The 26,784-nt window shown below is 35.4% G+C and overlaps 1 protein-coding gene across 3 annotated transcripts in view; it reads right to left on the minus strand.

Moving 5' to 3' along the window:
• Positions 1-26,784, minus strand: part of ERBB4 (erb-b2 receptor tyrosine kinase 4) — a 959,089-nt gene that overhangs the window by 583,119 nt on the left and 349,186 nt on the right. For all 3 annotated transcript variants that reach the window (XM_024563791.3, XM_024563792.3, XM_024563789.4), the window contains exon 2: positions 15,535-15,686. In XM_024563791.3, the coding sequence (XP_024419559.2) occupies positions 15,535-15,686 (152 nt within the window). The remainder of the gene's footprint in view (positions 1-15,534; positions 15,687-26,784) is intronic.

Consider the following 26,784-nt stretch of genomic DNA (forward strand, 5'->3'; position numbering starts at 1 on the left):
ATGATATTATTGAAGCTAGAAAACACATTTAAAGTGAGACACAGTCATAGTTTCATGTGTTTGTAGTATGAAATTATCAAGCTATTAATCTTAATCAGAGAGACTGATTTCCAGAGCCTGAATCTGACCATCAACCTACAGACTCATGTCATCTTGCTTAGGTCAAGGAAAACCAGAGGCTGGTGTCCAGTCTCTTTCTCTTTCCCCCATGTTCTTGTCCAGGGAGGAAAGATTCAAAATAACTTGATATGTGGGCAATTTATTCTTTAGCCCTTGGGGTTTTCAAAAAAGACTTTACACATTCTCGAACACTTGATGCTGCAGACAGCTTGGGTTGAGTGTGCCCCCAGGTTCAAACTGTGCACGGAGGTACATAGCTGAGACTTATGCTGATGTCTTGCCGTTGACTCTGGGGTATGTGGTAGTGAATTGCTGGAGAAGAGTTCCATGCAGGGAAGGCAAGAGAGCTAACTCACACTAACTGGGTGCTTACAATGTGCCAGGCTCTTTAAATTCATATTTTCTTTCCTGCTGCTTGATAGTGCCAACGGCCCAGTGCCGAGAAAATACAAGGTGTTCCTATTCCTCTTACTCGTCTAACAAGGCACCCCGTTATATCGGTAGAATGCTCTAATTGTTAGCAAAATTTTTATTTTAAGCCAAACTCTGACTCCTTTCAACTTCTGCCTAATTCTGTCCTCTGGAACAACTCAAAACTAGGCCACTCCCTTTTCTATGAGAGCCCTTCAAATATCTGAAAACAATTTCAGCGTTTCGCTTTAGTACTCTCCTCGCCAGGGCCAACACACCCACGCCTTTCAACTGTTACTTTGGAGACAGGGCTTTCTGGAAACATGTTGTCCCAATTGCTTATTATAGATACAATCTCAGTCAGTCCTTAAATGTAGGTCTTTATCTGAAATAATAGTCCACATGGCTGGTGAATGAATCTGTGCCGAGCGATTTATTAACCAACAAATTAGACTGCCCTTTTGGCTGCATTCATGCTAGTGGGACATGTGATTTTTTCACATGTATATTTGGGGGCGGGGGAGGCTGTGACATGAGACATGATTAAGCAATTAAACAGCAATAAGAACAGGTTCACTTTTGTTTGAAAATATATTGCAGCAATTATGAGGTTTCGCTTTCAGTGAGCCACACATACAATATGAATTCTATAAGGACGATATAGAGGACATTCGTTGGGCTTAATTATCTGTAAACTTAAACTTCGTGATGGGTTCTCAAGTGAGTCTTTTCAGAATGCTCTGAATTTAAGTTCAGCCGCTACTGGTGCACGGCTCTCAGCAAGTGTGTTAACCTCTCTGGGCCTTGGTACCCTCCGCAGAAAAATGAAATTGCCCCCGGACATCACAGAGGTGGCGAGAATCGCTCAGTTAAAGAGACAACTTGAGCCTAAACACGGAGATACTGAGGCAAAAGGTGCCTTATAAATCTTGAACAGAGAAGTCAAAGGTTTTTGAGGTGAAACTATCCCACTCAAAGGATTAAAAATCTGAGCAATTTGGGAAGCCCCGCGGAGTTCATTTAACACGCGCTTTATTTATGAGCACATTCCTACACTCTTGGCTTCTTCTCAGGTCACCCAAATCCTCAGACTTTTATTTCCTGCTTTTTTTTTTACTTCTAAGCTTTTAACCTGGCCTGTCCCTTTTTAAAGGACTCAACTTTCCTTTTGCCATACTCCTCTTTACTTGTATCACATGTTAGTTGATTTGTGGCTCTGTTTCCTTGGGAAGGATATTGGATTGCTGATCCCATGAATGCTAACACCTTTGCAACACCCTCCTTCATGGGGAGAAATAAAGCAGATGCTGTAGCTGCTGTCTCGTTGAAACAGACTGAGAACTGGAGACAAAATGTCCAACTGAGTCACACGTCATTGACATCCAATAAGTCCTTTCACTGATAAGGTGGAAAATCCAAATGGAATTGCCCAGAGCAGTTATCTGTGAATTTTATTATCAGGACTGCTTTAAAATGAGGTCCTGCAATCAAAATACAGCTTCCCACCCTGACTCTGAATGTGTTGTAATTATATTCAGTAAACCAAAGGTTAAGCCAAGCTCTTCAGGGAACTACATCTCTTAGAAAGAATTAGGTTATTGCCAAAATAGGCTTAAGCACAACCAATCATTTGCTGAGCTTAACTTCTTATTTGCTGATCCTAATTACAAAGTAGAAAAAATCGCTGGGGTCACTTTGTCTTTGCAAATAAAAGTTATACTGAAAAAATGCTTCACTAACACTTCCATTGTCTGGTTACCCTGCTAACCCAACACTTGACTGAGCCCTGACAGTGTACAAAACACATTTTGCGTGAGAGGGTTTTCCTGAAAAACTGATGGAAACTCCAGGAAGCTTCCACCAGGTATCTTTGAAAAGAACGGCTCTCCTTCCCTTGTTTCTATGATAGCCAGGACAATGTGTCTGCCCAAGGGCCCGGATTTCAGAGCGCAGTCTTTTAGTCTCCTTCACTGACAGCCGCTATTGGCAGTATTAAGTCCTATTAATCTTTCTTTACAATGATTACTGAATGCATCACACGCTTTCAACTATCACTGCAACCAACTTGTGCCAGGCTTCGGCAACCTAATGTCTCAGGCTGAAGTAATGCCATATTGCTATGAGATTAAATTCCCCAAACAATACTTTCCCATTAATAACCTGTCATGAACTAAAGGCTCATCACAATTTGGCCCTGACCCCTCTTTTCCACCTAAATGCCCTACCCTGTCCCCTTGTCTGTAGCCTAACTCCTTCCCCTGTGTTACACATTAACCCTCCCTCTTTTTGTCTTTGCTCGCCTTCGTATTTGTGTAATGAATAAAAAATGGAGATTTGCTAAGTGGAGGTATACCTAGAATTCCTTCTCCATTTTCTTGATTCTTTAATAGCCCTTACTCTTTTTCCATAACCAACTTCAGCTTTATTTCCTCTATGACTTTTTAAAAAATTCCATTTATTTATTTATTTTTATTATGGAGTTTAGGTTTACAACAAAATTGAGAGAAGAGATTTCTCAGATACCCCTTGCTCCCCTGTATGAATAGCTTTCCCCATGATCAACAGCACTCACCAGAATAGTGGGTTTTGGGGTTTTGTTTGTTTGTTTGTTTTTAAACTGAGGATAAACCTACACTGACACATCATAATCTCCCAAAGTCCAAAGTTTATGTTAGGCGTTCACTCTTGGTCTTGTACATTCTATGGGTTTGGACATAAGTATGACGGCATATATCCATCATCGAGTATTTTCACTCCCTTAAACACCCACTGTGATCTGCCTATTTATCTTTCACTGCCTTCTTTTCTTACCCTGGCAACCATTCCTCTCTTTGTCTCCACAGTTTTGCTTTTTTCAAAATGTCATATGGTCGAATCATTTTTTATGTGGCCTTTTCAGATTGGCTTCTTTCACTTAATAATATGCATTGAAAGTTCCTCAATATTGTTCAATGACTTGGTAGTTCATTTCTTTAAGTACTGAAATATATTCCATTGTCTGGATGTACCACAGTTTACTTATCCTTTTACCTGTTAAAGAATGTCTTTCAAGCTTTGGCAATTAATAAAGCTGCTATAAATATCTGTGTGCAAGTTTTTGTGGAGACATACATTTTCAGCTCCTTCGGGCAAATACCAAGGAGTGTGATTGTTGGATTATATTGTAAGGGTAATCTTTATTTTTGTAAGAGATCACCAAATCACCAAACTGTCTTTCAAAGTGGCTTGCCTTGTGCCTGATCTCATTAGAAAAGCTTTGCATTCTTCACCTTTAAGGGTGTGATGTCTGTTGTTTTGTTTGTTTGGTTGGTTTTTTGTAGATCGTATTTAACTAGTTGAGAAAGTTCCTCTCGATTCCCAGTTTACTGAGTTGTAGTCATGAACGTGTGTCACATTTGGTCAAATGCTTTTTCTGAATTTATTGATGTGATCATATGTGTGTGTGTGTGTATATATCCTTTTTAGTCTGTTAATATGATGGATTACATGAACTGCATTTCAAATGTTGAATCAGCCTTCCATACCTGCAATAAATCCCACTTGGTTATGACATGTAACTCTTTTTATACTTTTTTTGGTTTTGACTTGCTAAAGTATTGTTGACAATTGTTCCATCTATTTTCATGAGATAATGGCCTGCAGTTTTCTTGTAATGTCTTTGTCTGATTTTGGTATTAGAGTAGTGCTGGCCTCATAAAATGAGTTAGAAAGTTTCCCTCAGCTTCTGTACTCTGAAAGGTATTGTAGAGAATTGGTATTATGTCTTCCTTAAATGTTTGGTACTATTTACCAAGAACTATCTGGGCCTGGTGCTTTCTCTTTTGGAAGATTATTAGTTATTGATTCAATTTCTTCAGTAGATACAGGCTGAATTAAGTATTAAACTGGCACTGTGCCTTGCACCCATCTCAACAAGTGGTATGTTTCAGGCATTAGTCCATGTTAACTTCAAAGGTGTAACTCTAAGGGTGCCCATAAACACTATGTTTTTTTTTAAGTAGGGAATGCAGTTTCTGTATCATAAAATTCACTGGGAGAAAATCACTTAACCCAGCTTGTCTGCTCAAAGAACAACAGTTGCCTGAACAATTTATTCTCATTTACTTTACACAATATCTATATTTACTGATAAAAATGCAAAGGACGATTCACAGTCCAACATGTTCCTACCCAAAGTGACATATACCACTGTATACATCTGTACTGTTGGAAAATATTGATTTTGCTTGGCTTGGTGGGAGGGGCAGGAATGGGGATAGATTGAATTTAGGAGGAATGCTCAATTTGGGGGAACAGAGATAATATATTTAGAACAAGTTTTTAGAAGATGTGTGATTTTCCAAAATGAGAAGAGTGGAAAGACATTGTAGAGAGGAAAGAAATCTCATATAAAAGTATAGAGACCTTAGTTTCTAAAGAGTAACTGGATATAAAGGATCATGTTAATGGGGGAAATCTCAGGTATTCAAGGCAGGCCAGAGAAAAAGATCTGTAAAGTCGTGAAGGTTATAAGGCTTGTATAAGGTTATGAGGTTACAAGGCTTTGTCCTTCACACAACTGAGGCAGGAAACTGGACTACTTACCCACCCTTTATGTCGTTATGTATGACACTAAGTATACAAGTTAAGTTGCCTATGCTTCATCTACATGTGGTGTATTATTTGTTATTAGCCAAATTGTTTTTTGGAACACAAGATGAAAGCCATCATAGATGCTATAGGATGTTAGGGAGAGAAACTTCAATTAGAACAATGAAACAAAATATTGTGAATTCACTTCTTTCTTGACTGAAAATGTCATAAAAAATAAAAGAACTCACTCATTACTTTGTTTACTTTTTGTCATTCCACAGATATTTGCTGAGTAGCCACTATATGACAGATACGGTGTTGTATTCTAGGATGAGGAGGTGAACCAGACATGGCCCTTACCCTCACCATACATATTATTTAGGAGAGTAAACAAAAATTAAGCAAATACTTAAATAATTGCTGTCATGGAAGTGCTATAGAGAAGTACAGGGTGCCATGAATGTAATAATGGAAGGAATTCAGCGAGACATGGAAGTTAGTAAAGCTTCCCTGAAGAAATTCTTTTGCAGATTTCTTATTAAATTCATTTGGGTGATACTGGGTAATAAAATTATTTTTAAATGGAGACCCGTATATGGAACAGAACTTAGACTGGATAGGAATACGTGTATGTGTCTGTGTTGGTGGGGAGAAGATCCGGGAAGGACAGAGGGCAGCAGAGCTAGAGAGAGCTGAGCGCACAAGGAAGTGGGCTGCGATCCAAGATGTCATGGGTTTTAGTTCATCCACGATCGTGGAGGGCAAGGCATATAGGCTGGGCCAGAAAATATAGGGACTTAATAAGAATTTTGGCCATTGTCCTCTGAGGATGAGAAGCTTTAAAAAAGATATATAATCTAGCATATGGCCCATACTCGATTGTACTTTCCTGTTTTTCTTTCAGGAACTCTTCCCAATGCTTCATTGATTTCTCATTGATCTCTGTCATTAATCCTTCCCAATGCTTCTGTGTGTGGATGTCTTTTAGATTATTGAACAACCTTCACGCATTAGGTAGAGCATCTGTATTTTTATTTAGTTATTAATTGCCTCTTAAAAACAACCAAGTTTTTGACCTGCAATTTCACCTCTCTGACAACACAAAATCACCACCACCCACAAGCTGAACCTGTAAAAGGTTCTGTAAAAATGTAATGTGAAGTCTTCAGATCATCCTGAGTAGTCGCTGCCATGGCAGTCAAGGAAGAAAGAAACCCAGTCGCTTCAGACAGAGCCATCTCTGACTAAGGCCCTGCTAAGTGCCAGAAACCCTGATAAAACTTTTATTTTTGGAAACAAATGTGGCACTGAGTCGATTAAGAGGATTTACGTCAGCCTTGGATATTTTGATTTCCATGTAGAGATTTAATAGAAATGATTTCAAAGAAGCTTATATTTACTAAAACAAATATCTTGATTATCACAATCATTACTCATTTAAATATAATATTTTATAGTTAAGTGGGTCCAAATTAGGGATCAGGAGAAATAATAGCAATGTTTCTAAATGCAACAGCTTGCGCATTTTATTTTTCCTCCTTTGAACTTTAAATTATACTCTGTGAGAGTGAAGGAAGACCTTGACAATTGATTTGGTTTCACATAAAATTGTTCATCAAGTTTAAATGTGTCCTTTTTTTAAAGAAAATAAAGTGTTTCATTTTAAGAGAAAAAATAAATCCAATAAGAATGGACATAATTATGATTTTTATAAAGGGTTTTACTTAATGATATTCCAATATTTGGATTTTAGAATTTGTAAAAGGTAGTCCATCACCAAAATGCTTCCAGTTAGTCTTAAAAATTTGTATCATTTGTTCTCCCTCTTTGAACCATGTCTTGGCTACTCATAAATAAAAGAGGCAAATAAATAACTTTTATATACTCAATTCCCCTGATCAAAGAGTATCTAAGAATCATAGAGTAAAACGGGCTTGTTACCTGCATTTTTCTCTAATTAAAGTTAATACAAGCCTATAAATTCATTATTCTCACCATTTAAGCCAAATTTAAATACTACAGCCCCCAGAGGTATAAAAGAACACTTTCCATCTGTGAGGCATACTAATAAATTCATTTCTAATTTAAGTACCTTTGCAACAGGGGCATTGTTTTCTGGATAGTACATTACAATTTTGGGACTTAAGAAACTTCTCTTAAGCAGTTTTATTTTTATTAATATTCTCTCAGTAACATTATGTACACTTACACTAATTTGACTCAATCCTAGAAAATTGTTGCTACTGTATACATATGTAAGCATAAATTGCCACAAATATAAATTTATAATATATACATGTATATTATATATAAATTATACTGATATATTTCTTATATCTATCCTTTCCATTACTCCCTAAATATATATTTTCTACTAAATGTATGTTTATATAGTGACCACTGAATTTATTGTGTATTTAATGTTTTTAATATAGAGATAAAATTGTTGAATATATTTTAATATTTAATTTAAATGATTAAGAAGAAAGTTTTAAAAATATGTTTATATAACTGCCAAAGCCGGAACACAGACATTTTTATCTTTAGATTTATTCTGTGGGATTGTTGAAAAGCATTAGAATTTTGAGTCAGTGTATATTTTCAGATCAAATGGTATTTAACCTCTGAGAAAAAAATATATTTTCCTAGGATAAATGCAAATTGCATAGCTTTTCAAATGTAATACAAGCTCTATATTAGATTTGGTGCAAAAAAACAAGTCTCAATTTAAAAGCCAGGTGTAAACACATAGTACAACATTGCATATGCTTTATGTATAACAGTGTCAGGAGCAGCTTTCAGAAACTATCAAAGGTTTGAAAATTCCATTTAACCCAGAATGCCTGCTTTGGCCCAACAGACACACTCAGATACGATTCTCTCTCCTTTCTTTTTAGTATTCTCCATCACACCCAGCCAAAACTTTGTCAACTAGATGCAGCAAATATGATATATTTCACCACAGATGTATTTATATGTGAAATTCAGACAAAACTAAAGAAATTACATAAAATGTTGGAACACCCTATCTATTCTCATGCTTGTTTACCTGTCCAATGTATTTCTTGAAGGTGAAGTTTCTTCAAACATACGATGGTTAGTTCTAAGTATTTTGAATGCTGAGCTTCTCAGTTCTTTCCTGACATCTGTTCCAACTGGTGACATGGAAGAAAAACTTACACTGTTGTGCTCAATGAATAATTAGAGAATATAAATATTTGATATAGGAATCTTATTTCCTTGCCCACCATTTAATGGAGTTATAAATATACCACTTATTTATCTCACAAAGCTATTCAGGAAAACAAATTTAGGCTTGCTCGCCCTTACTATGTAATCCTATCAAAATGTGTGCACAGCTGAAATAGACAGCTATATTAGAAAATATTGTACTTTAATTATATTTTAGGTAAATGTGAGAATATAATACATTTGGACCCACCTTATTATGTCAGACATGTTTCATTTAAGTGGTATTTTCCTCTCCAATTTTTAATGACTAAAATATGACTAGTTTTCTCATCCTTCCTTCACTCAATCTCTTCAACACAATCTCTCCCACACAAATCATTCTGTCTGGTATTTAATGAGCTAAAAACAGTCACATACAGGCAGTGGTAGCTAGTGTTTACACAAACTATTCAGTACATCACTTTCCAACCCAAAGGAATAAAGTATTTTGTAAATTATCTACTTATTTTTAAATATAAATTATTCAACATAGGGTTTTGATCAATCATGCTGCACAGCATAAAGCCCAGGCATAGATTGAAGTGTGATGAAGGAGGATACAGGAACCAAACACAAACAGATATAAAACCACCCCTACACTACGTCATCTGCTTTGACATAGGTTGAAATGGAAATATTTCAACACCTTATGTTAAATATTGAAATGACACATTAAATCTGTATGATGTTCATCGTCACTGAAAACAGCTAAGAGACAGGCAAAAGCAGGGATACTCGTTGCAACTTGAAACTCATTATCGCTACGTACCATGGTCGATTTCATTGTAACAAAACCACGCTAATGAAGTCAAGGTCTTAGGGTACAGCAAGCCCTAAGCATTGTAGAGTCTCTGGGTTACAGCTTTACCTGCCTTATTTAAAAGTCTTGTCTTGAGTCAGAAGAGAAACTACATGTGAGTGTGACATAATGTATATCCATTACCAGCACTGGAAAAGCAATGTGAATTCTATGCCCTATGGAAAATGGTTGAAGAGCAACATCCTCATACCTTAAGAATCCATATATATCCTAATGAAAGAGGATGATAGTTCCATGACATTGTAAAATATTAACTATTAACTGGAAGACAAAGATAATATTTGAATTTTGAAATAGGACATTTTGTTAAAGCTAAAGGAGCTCATCATTACCAAGCCCTTATTATATGAAATGTTAAAGGGACTTAGTTAAGAAAAAGAAGATCAAAGCTGTGATCATTAAGATGACAACAAACTCACAACTATCAACAATTGAATCTAAAAAGCAAAAACAAACTAAGGAAACCACTAGAACTGGAACAGCATCATAGATATGGAGATCATTTGGGGGGTTATCGGTAGGGAGGGGGAAGGAGGAGAAGGTGCAGGGATGAGGAAGCATAATTGGTAGGTACAAAATAGACAGGGGGAGATTAAGAATAGTACAGGAAATGGAGAAGCCAAAGAACTTATATGCCCGAACCATGGACACACGGACCCATGGACATGAATTAAGGTCGGGGGACTGCTGGAGGGAAGGAGGGTACCAGGTGGAGGGGGGCAAAGGGAGAAAAGTTGGGACAACCATAATAGCCTAATCAATAAAATAAATAAAATATACTTAAATAAAGAGAAGAGGACATGAAAAAACTAGGACACTTTTTGGTAGAAGAACATGAACAATTTATATGATTGCTATAGATAATTGTTTTATTTTTTACTGGTTTTCGATGGCATTTCTTGTATATTAAAAACCATCCCTATAGCCCTGCCAAATATACAATAAAAGCAGCTAGTGTTTTTCAAAATTCATAATGTGGTATTTATGATCTGAGAGGCTACCTTTTTAAAAATACTTTTGCTTTAAAATTGGTTGATAAAATCACATAGGTTTCAAGTGTACAGTTCTACAAGACATCATCTGTATAGTGTATTGTGTGATCACCACTCAAAGTCTAGTCTCCTTCTGTCACCGTTTACCCCTTAACCAATGTATACCCTAGTGAACTGAATTATATATATATATATATATATATATATATATATATATATATATACACATATATATATATTTAAAGATTTGTAAATTTACTTTTTAGAGATGGGGGAGGGAGGCAGTGAGGGAAACATCAGTATGGTTGCCCCTCACATGCCTCCTACTGGGGACCTGGCCCACAGCCCAGCCATGTGCCTTGACCGGGGTTTGAACCAGCAACCCTTTGGTTCTCTGGCCCAAACTCATTCCACTGAGCCACGCCAGCCAGGGAAAATATATATGTTAAATAGTATAGTTTTCAATACCATTGACCTTTTCTGTCAATCATAGAATATTATTGCCACTATTTAGAAAGATGTCAATGTATTTTTATTTTTATTCATTAATGTATAATCCAATGAATTACTGATATTTTTAATAACCTAGGTCAGTGAATTAACTGCTAAATAAATTTTTCTCTTCATAATCCTAATAAATCCTCTTTCCAAAACAATTTTCACACAACAAATTCAAGCAATAGATTAAAAATTAGTACCTATTATAGCACTGGTTAAGGGTAGGTGTTAACACTTCACATTATACATATACTTTGCGCTATATGTCACCTGCTGTTCACTTAGTTGCCACTTTATATTTATTTCCTTAAGTAAATATATAAAGCAGAAAATAAATTTAAAATCCAAAAGCTGATAGGGCTGGTACCTGTTTAGAAGTGCTGAGTTATAAATGTCTGCAGAGGTCAGAAAGTCCAAAGCAATGACACAGGAGAGAAAACTCCCAACACTTCTAATGAGAGTGTAAGAACTACTAGTTCATTCCCATCTCTTGCTATATTTTGCCATGTTTGAGAGGTTCACAGTGTAAGACAGGTATAAGACAGTAGAGAAAATCTGTTATTGTTACACCTTGCTGTTATATATTATATGTTTTAACCTGTGACATGGATTAAAGACATAATAAATAAGTTTTAGGGCCTTTTTCTTGACAACTATGTGATGTCTCAGGGATCTAATGTTAAATATTGTCAATTAGATTTTTTTTCCAAAAATAAATATAAAAGCATGGGGGTTATAACAGAGCTGTGTTCAAAGGTGTTTGCAGAGATAAGTATCAAGGTTGATATAAGAAATCCATCTTCAAAAGAATACATGTCAAGGTATTCTAATAAAATATATCTAGTAAAAATGAATGAAGTATCTCCAAAACAGTAAGTGTTTTTAAATTATATGTAAGCACAACTTCAATCCAATTTCATAGGCCCACTTTTTCTGTTTTTGAGATCTTGGGAAATCTAAAAACTGAAAGAGATACTTTAGTTCTAATAAAAGAACACAGCCCTAAGTTTAAGGAAAAATGTTTAAGGAACAATGGGGAAATCAGTTCAAAGTTACTACCAAGTTCCAGGAGTATAATATGAACGCGATGTCTAGAATGCACCCAGTCTTCAGAAGCAGACTGGAACCTAGAGATGAATGGTTCCGTCATCAATAGCTTTGGGTGAAGGATATTCCTCTGCTCTCTATGTCTGTGCCAATGTGTTGCCTCCATTAGAGCCACAGGAGAAAGATGGCTCTGTTCTGGTGTTCAAGTGGTCAAGAAACTGGTACAGAAGCTGAATGCTCCAGGTCACAATGTCAAAGCTTCATGGGAAGGGACACTTATTGACCCAACCCGTGTCTTGGGCCCACACCCTTGATCTCTGGTGGTCTCACACTGAAATAACCTGATGAGGGACTCACATATTCCTTCATCTAGAGAAGGTATCATGTGGAGCAGTGATCTACAATTATTATTATTATTAAGAAAATTACTCATTAATTTGCCCATTCAAAAATACTTACAGAAAACCTACTATATTCCAGGCACTGTACTAGACATCAACTAATCAGATAGTAAAGGAGATAAACAAGGTATCTGGGTAAACTGCTCTTATGAGTCATAGAAGTTAGAGTGGTTTATGGCCTTGCTAAACTAGAGATGAACATAAGTATGAAAAATCTTTCAAAAACAAAAGTAATTTCTTAAGTTCCTACAGACAGAAATGAATTCCAGAATGAAATCTGACATCTCTATCCCTGATGTCTTCCTTAACACAGTATAGGTTTGGGCCATTCGTAGAGAAAGGAACGCTGCATATCGCTGAGTGATGGTTCCATGACTGGCCCATGAATTCTAGTGACACAATATGTCTGAGGGCTATGTCATCCATAGGATAGGTTAATGCAAGTTTCCTGTTTACTCATACAATTCAAACCATTAAAATTATAGTATAATATAAAATCACTAGATTCCTTTTACATGGACTCTACTTATTTTAATAGGTCCATTTTGGACAGATTATGTACTTTGGAACGATTCCATTTGAGCTCCTCTTTGATGGAATCTTTCCCAAATTTGTCAGAGTTAGGCATTCCTTTCTTGGCCTAGCACCTGCACCTTCTATCAACAGAAGAACATACTTTCGTTATTCTGGCTTCTTTTTTCTGTCTTAACAGCCCTAAAATTTTATCCATGCCTATACGTACATGTATAAAATATATATGGTACATAGTATATATACATACACAAACATGTATTTACAGTACTTATGTATTACACTTCTGTAACCCTCCACAACACTACAAGATTGTGGAAATGGAGAACAATGGAGTACTTGCTACTGTATCCTTGGGCTAAGATCATTTGTTGAGTGAATAAACATACGTCACACTTAGAAATGGTTATTTTCCAGAGGAACAAAAAATAAATGAAACAAAAAGATGGCATTAATATGCAAAAAAAAAAAAGCCTATTCAAGTTATCTTTAAATGAATGCATGGGCTAATACAGTCTGTATAAACTTTTTGAAAAGCAACTTTGAAATAAAAAATTACCGTTTTAAATAAACAATTCGTTTCTGGCTCCAGGTGGAAACCTTGATCCTCAATTTATTATTTCCCAAATGTGTTCATTCTATTAACTTATTTTATACTTCAAAATTGTTCCTAAGTAAGTAGACTATCCAACCACATAGACCACACTGTTCAAAAATCTGTATTTCATATTTTATCTTGGTAAAGATTAAAAATTGACTAAAGTATATTTTTATCATGCCAGTCTGTTACCTATAATAGCTGAAAATTATAAAATTTAAAAATATAGAATAGTTTTCTATTACTCATTTCTTAATTTTTTTAATTTATTCATTTCTAGAGAGAGAGAGGTGGAGAGAAAGGAAAATCGATTTGTTGTTCCACTTATTTATGCATCCATTGGCTGCTTCTTGTATGCGCCCTGACTGAAGATTGAACCCACAACCTTGGTGTACGCTGAGGACAGTCTAACCAATGAGCTATCTGTCCAGGTTCTTTACGTTACTTATTTGAAAGACCGTTACTTACAATACTGATGACTATATTTCAGTAAGCCTGTAAAATCTATATCTATGCTATATGTCCTGTTAATTCTTATATAAGAACAAATTCTTAGTTGTACAAATACCATGTAGCAAACAAAGTAAATAAATCTTAAGAAGAAAAACAAGGATCTAAGATTGATTGCCTTTAAGATATTTTTTATATTATTATTATCTAATAGACTATTTAAACTATTTATATCCCTCGATTCCAGATTCGGGCCTCAGTTTTTCTTTTCTACAACATCACTGAGTTCCTTGGCATCTCTAAACAAATCTACATATCAGCTCATACACCAGGAAGAGTTCATTTTGAAGCTGAAGAATAAAATCTACCTGAAAATAATCAAGTTAAAAGCTTGCAAGCAAAGTTTGATAAGTAATACTCAGATATATTCTTTTGAGGGGCTGTTATGGGATAATTTGTATGCATCCTTTCTCAAAATAACAGTCCAAACTAGAAAAAGAAAATGTTAAGTTCTTTATAGGCTCTCTCATTCTAGGATTTAGATAACTATTACTATTTACTTTTGATGACAAGTATGTCATAATTAAACATAATTATTAAAAAAAGCTTTGACATACCACTCATAGCACCTGAGTCACATCAACTAAGCAGTATAGTATAAAAACCTTTATTTCATATACCATACCTAACACAAGAATCATTTTAAAAATAGATATCATATGCCTCATAATGTTACTTAGATTTTCATATGGTTCATTTACTATAGTTATTATTTCTAAATATGTTTATTATATTCAAAGTATTTAAAATCACTGTTTTTACTACTTATATAAGTATAGAATTATTAAAATTCCATGGTTCTTTAAATAATTTACTACTCACTAAACTAGGTTACTGTACTACCTATCAGTCTCCACATCATGTTTGACTTGATTTATACAAGAGAAATGTGTACACATTATTGAAAACAAGATCATATGTATCCTACAGATGCTATGTATCCTATTGATTCTTATATGAAGAATAAATCATTAGTTACACAAAAAACCACATCCCCATGTCACTTTGTCCAAGTCCCTTTGAAGTTCATCTTTTCCTATACCTACGCTGGTTAAAGCAAACACAAAAATCTGTAGGCATTAAGCACTAATACAGCCTGTTTAGTAGAAGAAGGATCGGTGCAAGCTGACCGAGTTTGTAAAAGGACATTAGCTGTCTGGGTAATTCATATGTACACCTACAGGGTGGGGCGAAAGTAGGTTTGCAGTTGTGAATACACAAAACAGTCTTGTGTTATTATTGATTAATTATTGAATTTTTTCTAGATAAACTACTGTAAACTTACTTTCCCCCCTACTCTGTATGCACTTATGTCAATCCACATTAGTACTTGCAATTACCTGTGAATCTACTTTAAATAATTGGCAGGTTTTCCAAAACAAACATCATTTTTCCTCCAAACAGTATTGGTCTCATTATGGTAATGTAAAATAATCTAAAATTTGCAAAATGATAGAAAAAGGGGCAGAAAAGTAGATTGCTAGCTAAAGTTACAATTAATAACTGATTGGTCCAGCCATTCTCCTAGTTTTCCTCTTGCTTGGAACTCAGAAAACGACAGGCTTGCCAAATACCATGCACTGCAGGCTGAAAGAATCTTAATCAATCTTCGGGCTACTCAGGATGCCCATCATTGTGGCATTGTGACTCTTGTTCTGTCTCTGATATCTCTTATCTTTTGCCTACAATGGTCCCTGCTGGCCAGAAGAGCATAGCCATCAGGTGCAAGCAAGCTGGTCTATCTTCATGCACCATGACACCACTGTTCACTCACAAAGGAGAGAAAGAAAGAGACATCGTTACCCGCAGAAAGGAGAGATCACGGTTGTGCTCGATGCTGGTTATCTCCAGGTTGCCCATGACCACCTCACAGTTCTCATAGTACTTGCGCAAGGCCCGGTACTGCTGCTCCAGGTCGGAGAGAGAGCTCAGCTTATTCTCTGTTCCCGCACACACTGCCAAGGCAAGAAGATGCGTGGGGAGTTAGATAATAACCTTGATATGAATTGTGCAATACAGTAATATCTTCCTCAACTCTGTGTCCCACAACCCAACTACAGTGCCCTGAATTTGAATATTTTAAAAGTTATTAAGACCTGTAAACCACACACCAATAAATATCTTCACTTTTATTTTTACCAGATTCATTAAGATATAACATGGTATAAGTTTAAGGTATAGAACATGTTGATTTGTTATATATATTTTCCAAAATGATTATCGATAGCTAGCTAACACCTCCATCACCTCCCATAATTACTATTTCTTTTTTGTGGTATGAACACAAGATTAACTCTCTTAGCAACTTTCAAGTGTATAATACGTTATTGTTAATGATAATCACCATGCTGTACATTCGATTGCCCAGAATGTGTTCATCTTATAACTGGAAGTTTATATTCTAACATCCCTCCCAGTTCTCCTACCCATGAGCCCCTAGCAATCATCATTTTTCTCTCTGTTTCTTTAAGTCAGTTTTTTTAGATTCCACATATAATATTACACATTTATAATATAATATTACACATTTATAATATTCATAAATAGCAGGTCCTAACAACAGAGAGTAAGAGGACATAGGTTCTACTGAAACACATAGCAAGGAGATAATTTAAAATCACATTACCTATGAGCATATGAAGCATGTAAATACATTTAATTCATTTAAGCAACATTTCTTTTGGGCTTATAATTTATTCTACTTTTCAACAGGATAAATTCTACATAAGCAAGTAAATAAAAATTTAAAAATGATAAAAGTAACACTTTTATTTTTAAAAAAATGATATTTTTCTATTGCAAAATAAGCTGTTCTCACTGAGTAAATTTTCTACATAAAACTTGTGCTTTTAAACCCTCAAAATACTACCTTTTAAAACAAAGCCAAAGGGGCAGGATCTAGGGTGGGAGGTGGGGATGGGGAGTGGGAGGGGCATGGTAGGATGAAAATGGAGACAACTGTACTTGGAACAACAATAGAAAAAATACAAATATTAAACAACTTGGACTGAAACATTTACAAAAGATTGTGTAATAAAATGCAAACTTTTATTGATATAAATGGGGTCATCACCACACACATTCATCAATGTTCTGAGGTATAATGGACCGGAAACAAATGATTTCTGTTCGCCATCTTTGGGATATGGTTTATCTGTTCATATGTGAGCACGTGAGTGTCCGTACACTCATTTTTTGGTTTTGGTGGTGTGCGTGTTGGTATCTTTTCTGTCCTCCAGAAGTCAGAGGTTTAGCTACTGCTTCTCATGGCTTATCCACCTGCCTGAATAAAATCTGTACCATTTAATGCACCAACTTGAATCATTAATGGACTGAAAAACTACATTATGAATCTTATAATAATAGTATGTAAAGTTAAAAAAATGGATGATGAATGAATATTCTTTGAGTAAGCTATGTGATATACATAAAATTTAAGGCAAGATACAAAGTGTCAACTTTGAAGCCACACATCATATACACACGAGCATCACGCACACAGAATGACACAGGAATCGTATCCTGATGTGGCGTGCAGTGGGACAGGTTTCAGTACAGAAAGGAAAAAAAAAACTAGATGTGCATATTCTAATCATTAAGGACACCTTAAAGCCTGCTTTTGCCTACTGACACACGAAAAATAACAAAAGTTAGAATCTAAATGGCATGAAAAATAATGTAGACCTTTAATCATAGTGGAAGCACATTATAAAAACAAAACACAAACTATCATTTGGATTTTGAAAGCTCATCAAACGGTATATTTTCTAGAAGTACTCTTTGAAAAGTGGAGTTGTGTCCCTCTAAAAGATCTATTGAAGTCCAAATCCTTGGTACTTGGTAACGTGACCTTATTTTGAAATAGGCTCTTTTTAAATTTTTTTTTAATTTTAGTTATTTTTCTTTTTATTCTTTTTTCCACATTTTTCTCTGTTGCCCTCCCCTGCCCCGCCATGCTCCACCCCACCCCACCAGTCAATCCCCCCACTGTGGCCCATGCCCATGGATCTCTGTACTTGTTCTTTAACTAGACACCTTCCCTTCCATCCCCCATTATCTTCATTTCATTACTCTCAGTAAATTTATAACAAAATATGCATAATCTTGTAAAAGGTCTTCTGTAGAAAGCTACTGTTATATGGGTCATGAAATATAGTTTTCAATTATTTTAATTTCCTTTGAAGACAAGCTTATATTTTAAGGCAACTACTAATGGGCTTAATTAAGCATTCATTAATAAGCTTGCCACAACATTTCTAAAATATATACAATAACACACTACAATTTATGGATAACTTGGATTCTACAAGTTTCTTTCAATTGCAAATAAAACACTTACATTAATATCAATATATTAAAAATCAATATGTAAACACCTGAATGAAAAGGTTTTTAAATATATTTGGTGTTTTTTATAGAATCTTAAGCAAATTTTGAGAGAAGCATCTATTAATATAAATGTAATATGTTATTGCACGTGTCTAATTCTGCATATATAAAAGAGGTATACAGTAGAAGATTATCATTATTAATTTGCATTACAAATACATGTTTATCTAAGCAACCCACAGCTGGAAACTCTTCTAAGACAGGTGCAGTATGTTAATCATTATTTTACATCTGCTGAACTATAGAGCATAGTGCTTTGCAAGAAATTACCTTTTAATAATATTCATTTAATTGCTAAAAAGGGGCAGTGTCTAATCAACAAGCAGGTGTGGATGACGCATGGACATGGGCAGTGGAGTGGGGATGGACTGTGGGAGCAGGGAGGGGTGTGGGCAGGGCAGGGGATAGCAATGGGGGAAAATTGGGACAACTGTAATAAAATGACAATAAAAAAATTTTAAAAAAGAGTTGCCTGGTATGTCTCAGTGGATTGAGTGCCAGCCTGCAAACCAAGGGGTTGCCAGTTTGATTCCCAGGCAGGGCATACGCTTGAGTTGCGGGCCAGGTCCCCAGGAGGGGGCACACAAGAGGCAAATATGGACTGATGTTTCTCTCTCTCTCTCTTTCCTTTCCCCTCTCTCTAAAAATAAACAAAATCTTTAAAACTTAAAAAAAGGTATTAAAACTCATATTTAGAAAATGGCCCTCAATTCAGAACAGGCTAAGGTTCAATCAGTGATCAGCTGTGTTTTGCATATACCATATCAACAATATTTTTTTTAACAAAAAAATCCTCCAATAAACAGAAAATCTGATTAATCAGACTACTCTATTTTCCAAACATTCTGGTCTCTGGAGCTTTTACTACACACAGTTCCGTTGTGGAAATATTTTTTTCAGTGACAATTCCTTGTGTATTTGTTTGACACAAACTGCCTATAATCAGTAATATATTCCTCTTAACTTTTATCTTGAAAGACAAACTTGATTTTAAAAGAACTAGTTTGGATAGAATCGTAAAAGCCATTTGTATTTCTCCCCATGATGCCTTCACTGAAGGCCGCACAACTTCCATTTGTCAATCGATTTTACAATCAGGCAATATATACAAGACAATGCTGAACCCATCAAGTTTCATTGATTTCACACAGCTGTTTATCAAACAGAATTGAAAAATCCTTTTCACCAGCCAAAACAAGTTTAACGAAACTCTTCCCCCTTTGCCAACACTATAATAAAGTCCTTAAACTATAAGCTTATAATAGTTCAAGCTTGAAAAATCCTGAATTTCCATATGTTCCTTAGAGTTTCCATTCCAGCTGTAACTCCAGGAGTAAAACTATATATGTGAGGCCTTAAGATTGCCAATTATTCTATTTGGTAAGGTTTTATTGTAAATATCGCCCTAGCTGCAAACATGGCTTTTTATTCTTCTTGTGTTACAATTTACATCCAACAGTGAGTAAACTACATAATCTTCACTCAGAAAAAAAAAAGGCTATAATTAGGATTTTGAAGCAATATAAAAAGGTTGATTAACCAAATTATTTGATTCATGGGGAAAATATATTAGAAGCAAAATGAGTAAACATTAGCAGTACCCATATTCATACCAAAGATCAGTATTGCATCCAGGCTTGCTATGGCCATGACAACCAGTATTCCACTGGATACACAAGAAAGACCATGGGAGGAAAAGAAATTAAAAATTAAACAAAATCTTTGCCTAACTTTCAAATTGAATGCTTACATGAACTATGAATTAAGAAATCGATGATTATTTAGTTAGCATCTATTGTTCAGCAAGTATCATGAGAAAATATGTATTGATAAAAATGTCCAAGGTCTTTTGTAAGAGCTCAATGTAGTTTTCAAGGGCACTTGGTAAGAAAAGAAGTGAGCAGTATACAGAAGCTATTTATACATCCTGTGTTCATCATTAAGGAACTGTCTGCATAAAACATTTAGTAACCTAAAAATTCCCTAATCTTTCTGATTTAACACTAATATGTACTTTCTCTTTCAGATATGTTAACATAAAAAGTGTGCTATATTTTAGCGAGCAGTGTTGAGTATTTAGAAGGCTGGAGCTGTAGTAAACCTCAAAATACAGGGGCTAGAAGAAGTAATGCCTGTTTGAGTGTGGTTGGTAGGATAATAATAATATGGGTGTAATACTTTATAGTGTTAATTTGAAAATTTCACCTAAAATGTCATATAGTATGCTTGAATGTGATATTGTTATGTTACAGAATTACATGCTTATGATTGTAAGAAAATATTTTGTAATGAAAAGGGGCATTATTTGTGCCAGACCCTGTATAAAGTATTTAAAGAGAATGTGAGAGGTAGCAAACATTTTCCACAACTATTATTGAGAGCTATTACAGTTGCGTGGAGACAGCAAATTTTGGCAGCTCTGTGTTCAAAACACATCCAAAACTGGGGCCACATTCGTCACTGCCACCACCATAGTGACTTCATCCAAGCTACCCTGGCCATCTCTCCCACGGACTTTGACAGCACCCTCCTACCAGACTTCCTGGATTCCCCACTGGTCCCTGTTGATGCACTCTCTGCACAGAGAACAGAATGATCGTTTTAAAACCATAAATCATCCACAGTACTCCTTTACTGAAAACAGTCTTGGCTTATAACCACACTTATTATAAAATCCAAACTTTTTTTTTTTTTTTTACTTTTTATTGAATTTTTTGAGGTAACACAGGTTAACAAAATTACACAGGTTTCAGGTACATAATTCCACAACAATCCATCTGTACACTGTATTGTGTGTTCACTGCCCCAAGTCAAGTCTCCTTCTGTCACCATTTATCCCCCTTCAAATCCAAACTTCCTACTATATCCTGTAAGAATATATATTCGGATCTTTGCTCAAATGTCACCCTTTCAGAAAAGCCTTCTTTGACCACCTTATCTAAGAAGACACCAGGTTTCAATACACGATGCTCTGTCTTCTTTGCCTTTATTTTTGTTTTACTGCTTTCTGAAATTACATTTGCACGGGCTTATTTACTCCTTTATTATATGTCTCTATTAGAATTGAAGTTCCACAGTTAAAAGGTCCTCCCTCTTTTCAACACCTAGAAGAGCTGACACATAGCAGACTCCCAGTCAAAATTTTTGACTAAAAAGACTTTGGAGTCACTGAGAACCAAAATTAAGCCATTACCAAATGCTGGTTCCTCAATTTTTAAAAGCTGAATGAACTTGAGCAACTCACTTCACCACTTGGAATCTTCATTTCTGTATCTGCAAAGTGGGGCTTTGTGCTGAGTGTTCTTAAAGATAAAGCCCAGAATAGAGGTTAAAAACACGGGACCTAAAGGTCAATGTCTAATGTTAAAATATAGCTCAATCACTGACTTGCAATGTAATCTTGGGCAAGTTACTTAGACTCTTCATTGTTCTATTTTCTCATCTGTACAATGGACATAATAACAAATACCACCTCATAGGGCTGTTATAAGAATTAAATGAATCAATGCTTGTAATTTGCTTTGCATAATGTCTGACTCGTTGATAGAGTTAACTATGGGTATTTATTTAAATGTACAGTATATATACATACACACACACATAGTATGAGTTCGATATACAGTATTTTAAATCAACTTAAAATACAAGGCTTGCACAATAATGTACTGGAAAGAGTCCAACAAAAGGAATGAGCACCCAGTAAGGACACTGGATATCAGGAACCCTTTGCTCCAACACTTTCTAGGTGTGTAAACTTAGATAATTATTTTGCTCTCACTAGGTCCATTTTTTTTCTGTTTTTCCAGCTCAAAATTTCTGTGATTAAATTTATTTCTAAAATACTTATTTAAAACCTACACTTCTCTGTGCAAGGGGTCGCATTCAATGGATGTTCTTGAGACTGTCACCCTGGGATATACCATATAAAGCTATAAAGTTAATCCATACACTTATCAAATGACCCAGCAACCCCATTTATGGGTACATTCCTAGATAAATGAAAATTATGTTCCCAAAAAGGCATGTATGTGAATTTTATAGCAGATCTACTTAAATTAGCCAAAAACTGGAAAAAAAAATAACCCAAATGTCCTTATGGATGAATGATAAATCAGATATGGTATATCCATTCCATGAATATCTATAAAAATGAACAGATGATTGATATGTTGACATGGAAAATCTCCAAAGGTATTATGCTGACCAAAATAGGCCAGGCTCAAAAAGCTGCACACAACGTGACTGAACTGATAGGGCATTTTGGAAAAGACCAAGTACAAGGATGGAGAACAGATAGTTGGTTGCTAGGGGTGGGGCGGAGGGAGTGAGGGTGTGACTGAAGGGCCTTGAGGGAAACTTGGGAGATGGTTGAACTGTTCTGCATGCTGACTGTGATAGTGATTACATACGTCTACACATGAGTTAAAACTTGGAGAACGGTGTACCAAAAAAGCCCATCTTACTGTATGTAAATTAAAAACACATTCATGTTGGCTTGTAGATCTACCCAAGTTAAATATGCCCCTTTTTGTAAATCATAAAATAATCTTAATGTGGTTGTTCCTGGGCATTTTATGCTTTTGACCCTGAATGAATGATTTGTTACATTTTGACTTGGCTATTATTGTTATATATTTTTTAAAATCCTGGTGATTTGTATATGTTTTCCCTCTAAACCTGGTTACATTGGTAAATCCTTATAATTTATAATTAGATCTTACTTGAGTTTCTTGATTTGTCCAGTCTTCAATCATATTATTTATTATTTTGTTTTGCTTTCTTGGCTGGTACTGGTCAGGCTTCCTAGTATAATTTCCTACATAAATAGGCACGGCAGCTACTCCTCTCTCTTTCCCAGCTCTCACGGATGCTTCCTTTGGCTTCTCATTCATTTTAGGGTGTTAAGCGTTTTAGAATCTGGCTTTACTATGTTTTTCTTTCAGATTTGAATGTTGAAGTTTATCATGTATTTTCAACTACTGTTGAATTTTTTTTACTTATTAAAATGAATTATTAATAAATTCCAAATACTGAACCATTCTTGTATTGCTGAAACAAACCAAATTCAGTACTAATGTGTCACTCCATTAATATACTTCTAGGTTTATTGCCTTTATTCTGTTCATATTTTTAAAATATTAAAAATATCTACCAATGATTTTAAAATATTTGCATCAGATGTCATTACACTCACTCAAAATGATAAATAATGGAAATTGATTTATATGTGGTAAAGCAAATGTAGGTTTATAGTTGTGAGTATGCAAAACAGACTTTATCCTTGTATTATTATTTTTAATCATTTTATTATTTTCCATACAAACAACCATAAACCTACTTTTGCTCACCCTTGTATTTCAGAAATTTTGCATTTTATATAAATAACTTGAAATGCATTCGAGAAAAAAATTGACACCAAAATAGTAAATGTTTTACAATTTACATTACACAAAACTGAAATGAAATAGTTTTCAATGCAAAAAATCAGTATCTTTAAAAAAAATGACCCTATAGTGTATTTTCCGAGCCTTTATGTTTTACCAATGTTTTCATTGTCCCCCAAAGTGACAAAACAAGAATCTGCTGAAATTAACTAAGACACTTTCTAAATGATCCTTGAGCCAAATGAAAAGAGCATTTGGCATCATAGATCTTCACTAATAGCTCTGTAGCCAGAGAAGACACAGGCATTCTATACCACAGACTGATACAGGCAAGTTTATAGGCTTTATATAGTGCTACGTGCTGATTTATCTAAAATCTAATGGATCTGTGTTTCACCTCTTCTGTTTATTTATGTTAGTCTTTAGATGCCCTCAGAAATGCCTAAGCTTCTAAACTCTATTGCAAGGGGAAACATTGGAGATTATCCAAAAATGATAGATTTTAAAATTATACATGATTGTCTCCATTTATAAATGACGTATTTTGTGAGTAGTCTGCTCTAATCTAGCCTTCCCCATGTAATAAGTTATTTTTGTGTTTTTTTCATTTTGTATTTCAAAGATTAGCTTAGTAAAATTAAAATAACTGCAAATAATTTTAAAATCACTATACAGATCATTGAGAACTGACTTGTAACTATTTGCATATAAATTTTAGTTCCTGTTCTTTACTGTTTTCCTGCCTTTAAATATTTTATTGGATTTTTTCTTAAATTATGTCTCATAAAATCCCCATGTTGAAAGCTTAAGAATACAATAAAAATGCCTCACACATTTAGAAATTACATTTCTGTCATCTATCCTGGGAAGAAATAATATATTCCCCTTACCACTCTCTTGCCACAATTCCTTCCCTGCCTTTTTAATCATCTTTCCCACCTCTTCCCCCTCCCGAACAAAAGAGCCCTTTTTATTTACTTTATAGTGTTTTGTTTTCTGTGGAAGTGCTAGGTCCTTAACTTTAATATAGGTACTGGACTTGACAAGCAATTAAAGCAAACAATTTCCACTCATCAGGGCTTGCCAAATTAGTCATCTGCCATCTGCCCCATCATCTGGCTCTCCTTGAAGTCTTGCTGTGAATCTGGATGCACTCTCTCAGATTAAGAGGGATAGTGCAAGCCTCCAAACTGGTGAAATGCCACTGGGAGCTAAGTATGTAAACACGAGCAGTCATCTTTCTTCTCCAGATTGCCATGCTTTCAACCATCCCCTCGTGTGTGATAAAAAACCAGCCTGCTTGTGATGCCTTGTCACTGTGAGACCTTTGCCATTCACTGTAACTGAAGTAGCAGTTCGTGGGATTTTTTTCCCCTGTTAGAAGTATTTAAAAGAAAAAACTTGACTAGATGTTCCTGATGTAATGTTGGTACTTACCTATCAAGGCTGGTTTCTTAAGCATCCATAAAGATGTAACTTAAGAAAGGGACTGTAGGCTTTCTATTGCCTTGATTTCTGAATGAAGTTTTCTTCTTCATTCTTTCCACTAGCATAGGTTCACTTAGCTGATAATATATAACATAATAAGTGCTTTCTGGGGACACTCAATCAAACTATACCAATTATGAGCAAAATTGAGAAACAGAAAGAATGAAAGTGGTACACTAGTCACCCATGCACTGCTTTCCAGAGGCGCTGCTTTCCCTAAGGTGTTCTCCAACCCAGGGCTGCCCTGGAGCAATGGGTACCCTTACGTAAACACAGTGAGAGGCCCTAATCTCAGTGCGAGAAACTTCATGCTAGGTAGGGCACATGGTTTGGCCATCAAAATGTGACTTGCATTTTATTCTCATGCGTCCCCCAGTTCAGATACCTTTGATGAACCTACAGAACTGTAAACAGAGGCTTGGTCTACTCCACTGTTCAGGATCATTCATCCAAACTTGCTCATTCAAGGTAAACTTTTGTCTACCTAACTAAACATTCCATCAAATAAAAAAAAAAAGTGTGCTATTGCAAGACTTGGGGCAAGAGGGAGGGGTACAGAGACAACACTTTGAAGGAAGATCCTTTACTGTATCTTCCGTTAATGTATGTGTACATCCTAAACTGGGACGGCCTTCTAACAGTGTTTTTGGATATTTGAATTTGGAATTTTTAGTCATGTAACTTTTGGGGATGACAAAAAAAGCACCGACCTGATACTGACATTGGCTACATAATAAAATGTCAAGTTAAAACATTTTAAACAGTTTTATCATAACGCAAAGTCTATTATTCTAGAAATCTATTATTCTGATACAGGCTACGTAATAAAATGTCATGTCATAACATTTTAAATAGTTTTCTCATAATGCCAAGTCCATTATTCTATAATCTCTGGTAGTTTGGTCCCTTTAAAAAAGATTTAGATGAGTCCTGACCTGGTAGCTCAGTTGTTTAGAGCATCTTCCTAATATGACAAGGTCGTGGGTCCGATCCCTGCTCAGGGCACATACAAGAATCAACCAATGAATAACGTAGCTAGAAAATTAACTCGTGGAAGACCCAGGAGTCCAATTCTGTTCTATACTAGTTATCTTAGCACTAGTTAGTTGATGCATACGAATACTTTTTTCTAATCATTTGTGTTCAGCAGAATACTTTAATCAAATGAAAAAAGTTTACATGCACAGGACACATTACCTTTAATAAATTTAGAACGAGAAGTTATATTATTAATGGTTCGGCATTGTACCAGAAGTCCACGGGAAATGCTATAGGTGGTGGTGGTTAGGTTCCAATAACATAATACAATCTCAGCAAGTCCAAGTCAGTGTTAGAACTGCAGACACTTGGCTCCCTGATCCCCTCCCTCGGTGATTTACCCCCTTCTCATTTTCTATTCCATGTTGAAATAAAGTGGGTGCAAAGACAGCCAGTGACTCAGGTAAAAATCTAGTCAGCCGACTCCTCTCTTTTCTAAACCCACTGATCTAAGTCACACACAATTCAGAATGTCTGTGGGATCCACCAGGCACTCTGCCCACCACGCCTGACGGACTCTCTGTACTGCAAGTCATCACGGCTTCTATGTGGATACTGCAGTAGGCTTCCATCTGATGCTCGTGCCTTGCTTCTTGTCTTCTTAGTCTATTGTTATAGAATATGAGGGAGTTTATGTTTTAACCCTTACACTGAATCACTTATTTCCTTTGTTCAAATATCAGCAATGGTTTCTCAGGTTAATCAGAATTAAATAAAAGTCCTTATCTTGATCTACAAGATCCTCACGTAATCC

Source organism: Desmodus rotundus, chromosome 2 (genome assembly GCF_022682495.2).
Source record: "Desmodus rotundus isolate HL8 chromosome 2, HLdesRot8A.1, whole genome shotgun sequence".
NCBI lineage: Eukaryota > Metazoa > Chordata > Mammalia > Chiroptera > Phyllostomidae > Desmodus > Desmodus rotundus.